The following is a 2,969-nucleotide window of genomic DNA, read 5'->3' on the forward strand; positions in this document are numbered from 1 at the left end:
ATAGCAAAAACCTCTCCAAAAAAAAAAAAAGAGTGCTAAAAAACAGATTATGAAGAAATAGGATAAAAGGGGTGGACATTTCCTCACAAGGTACATTTTACATACCATTCAAGCAACGTGTTATGAGAGCAGTTTTCTATGTTTACATTCTTTTCACACAGAAAACTATTACATTTTCTATCTGTTCTTTATTTCAGTCTGAAAATAGGTACATATTAAAGTAAAAGTGCTTGGACTAGAATGAATATAAACTTAAAATAACTCAGGGCCAGCAGATGGCATTGCTGGACTCCTACATGGCTGACCACTGTTCAAATCCTGGATCCGGTGGCTTGAACATCTCAGGAGGAGAATGGAAAAGAAGGGACTGTGGTGTGGCCATCCTCCCCGGGGGGTGAGTTCTCACTTTCCTGCTCACTATCTCTGTGTTTCTCCCTCTCCAGTGAGCATACACATTCTAAGGCAAAACAAAAACAAAAACAAAACCTCTAGAAAAAAGAAAACTAGCTAATATTTTTTATCCTCTCGTGTTACTTGTGCTTTCTTTTATGTTACTTTAATGAACTGAAATAGGGATATATTAAAGTAAAAATAATTAGGGATATATTAAAGTGAAGATAATTTTGAAAAATGATTGAATGATTAAAAAATTATCATTCCATAATAATCTGAAACTATTCAGGCAATGAGCACTGTAAACTTTGTTCTCATAATAAAGACTGTCTGTTATCTAGCCTGGCTGTTAGTTTAACCCAGAGGTCAGCAAACTATTGTCCGTGGGCAAAATCTGGCCCATTGCCTCTTTTGTATGTCCTGCAAACTAAGAATGGTTTTTATATTTTTAAACAGTTGGAAAAAAAATCAAAAGAAGATTAATATTTCAAGACATATGAATATTATGTAGCATTTTAATTTTCCTTTTCTTTTTAGATTTTGTCAGAGAGTGTGTGCACTGGTCAGAGACAGAGAGTGAAAAGGAAAGTGAGAAAGCACCCACCATGGGAAATGGTCATGCCCCAATTTCTTCTTTTCCATTTCTACTCTTCGGATTTGGGGCATGCACACACACTTGCCCAGAGTGTTTTTCAAGCCAATGGGTCTGGGACTCAAACCACAAAATCAGCCCTATGGGATCCAGAATCTTACCCACCATGCCAAGGGCTGGCCCAAAGTCAAGTTTTATAATTCATCTAGTGCATTATATTTTTGTAAAGCATATAATATACATAATAAAGTTTCATTGGAACACAGCTATGCTTACCAGTTTATGTATTGTCTAGGATTATTTCTATTACCAGGTGGAGCTGAGTAATTGTGACAGAGACAATGTGACTGTGGAGTCAAAAACACATACTATCCAGCCCTTCATACAAAGTTTGCTGACTTGCCCTTGGTTTAACTTAGCTACAATCACATAAATCTTACTTTGTCTAAATTTTGTGCCTGGTAACCGAGCTGATCTAGCTTTCTCTACAACTAGAAAATCTACTGCAGGGCTTAATGCAATAAGTAAAATAGGAACAACGTCTCAGAAATGTGTGGTTGCTACAACTGCTCCAAGAGTCATAATTCCCTGGAGGGGACCAGCTACATTGGAGTGTGTTGCTAAAACACAGCTCTGTAGGCTGAGACCATAAGGGAGGTCCAGGTTCAATTCCTGGTTTCATCTAATGGCTGGACATGGTTTTGTGGACTCATAATTCCAAAGATCTGGAGAAGAGCTAGGAGGATCCTGAGTTCTAGGCTGGCCTGGGCCAGTGAAAACCTGTCTAAAAAGAGTTGAGTGTGGTGGTGTTGCACCTATAGTCCTCGATGGAAGCCCAAGGCAGGAGGATGGAGATAGCGAAACTCTGTCTAAAAAAAAAAGCTTCCCGGCACCAGCCGTTGGCATAATGGCTATGTCACTGGACTCTCATGTAGTCGACCATGGTTCGAGTCCCAGACCCGGTGGCTTAAACTCATGCCAGGTGCGTGTGCGAGCATGCCCAAGATCCCGAGAGGAGAATGGAGGAGAAGGGATTGTGGTGTGGCCATCCCCCCGGGAGGTGATTTCTCACTTTCTGTCTGTCTCTCTGTCTTTCTGGAGAGCGCACATGCCCTATAGCAAAAAACTCTACAAAAAATAACCCACAAAACTTCCCTATTCTTAGATATGAACCACAATAGCTCACAGGCCACTTAAAACCTGGCTCATCCTTGTTTTGAGGCACCAATGATAGCATAAATAATTGTCAGATTCTAAGGTCATCCTTATCAATTATTCAGATAACACAGTGATGATTTTACAAATTAGAAAAAGCACAGAAGTTAGGTTGAGCATTATTTTACATTGGTAGATAAATTGTAATGAGAAGTAAAAGCCCACCTGGACGGGTTTCTGCCACAACAGGGCCAGCGAGGTCAGATGGCTTCCCAACTCCTGCCTGGTTTATGGCTCGGACACGGAACACATAGCTGACACCCTCCTTTAGGCCTTGCACCTGAAAGAAGTAATGGACATTTTACGTCATTTAAACAGACTCCTTCCTCTGTTATAAGGATTTAGTCACATAGCATCAATAACACAAACTTGTATTGCAGATCGAATTTTGTCAAAAACTAAGTAGGTGACTTTAGCTTTAGATTGTTCTCTCTGGATTATCTCTAAGTAGACAAGGGGTTGCTAACATCCCTTCCAACTCTGATGTTCTCCCCTTTTAGAAAATGTAACGGCTACTGGGAACCAGCAGTTAGCGTAATGGCTATGTCGCTGGACTCCCACGTAGTCCACCGTGGTTCGCGTCCCGGACCCGGTGGCTTAAAACTGACGCCGGGCGCGTGTGCGTGCGTGCCCAAGATCCCAAGAGGAGAACGGAGGAGAGGGGATTGTGGCGTGACCATCCCCCCTGGGGGGTGATTTCTCGCTTTCTGTCTCTCTGTCTCTCTCTGTCTGGTGAGCGCATGCGCCCAATAGCAAAAACCTCTCCCAA

The 2,969-nt window shown here is 41.7% G+C and overlaps 1 protein-coding gene across 2 annotated transcripts in view; it reads right to left on the reverse strand.

Annotated features, from left to right (window-relative positions):
- The window catches only part of MYOM1 (myomesin 1), a 176,755-nt gene that overhangs the window by 52,459 nt on the left and 121,327 nt on the right, over positions 1–2,969 (reverse strand). For both annotated transcript variants that reach the window (XM_006146486.3, XM_006146485.3), the window contains one exon: positions 2,366–2,480. In XM_006146486.3, coding sequence (XP_006146548.1) covers positions 2,366–2,480 — 115 coding nt within the window. The remainder of the gene's footprint in view (positions 1–2,365; positions 2,481–2,969) is intronic.

This window comes from Tupaia chinensis, unplaced genomic scaffold, assembly GCF_000334495.1.
Source record: "Tupaia chinensis unplaced genomic scaffold, TupChi_1.0 Scaffold000180_1, whole genome shotgun sequence".
Taxonomy (NCBI): domain Eukaryota; kingdom Metazoa; phylum Chordata; class Mammalia; order Scandentia; family Tupaiidae; genus Tupaia; species Tupaia belangeri.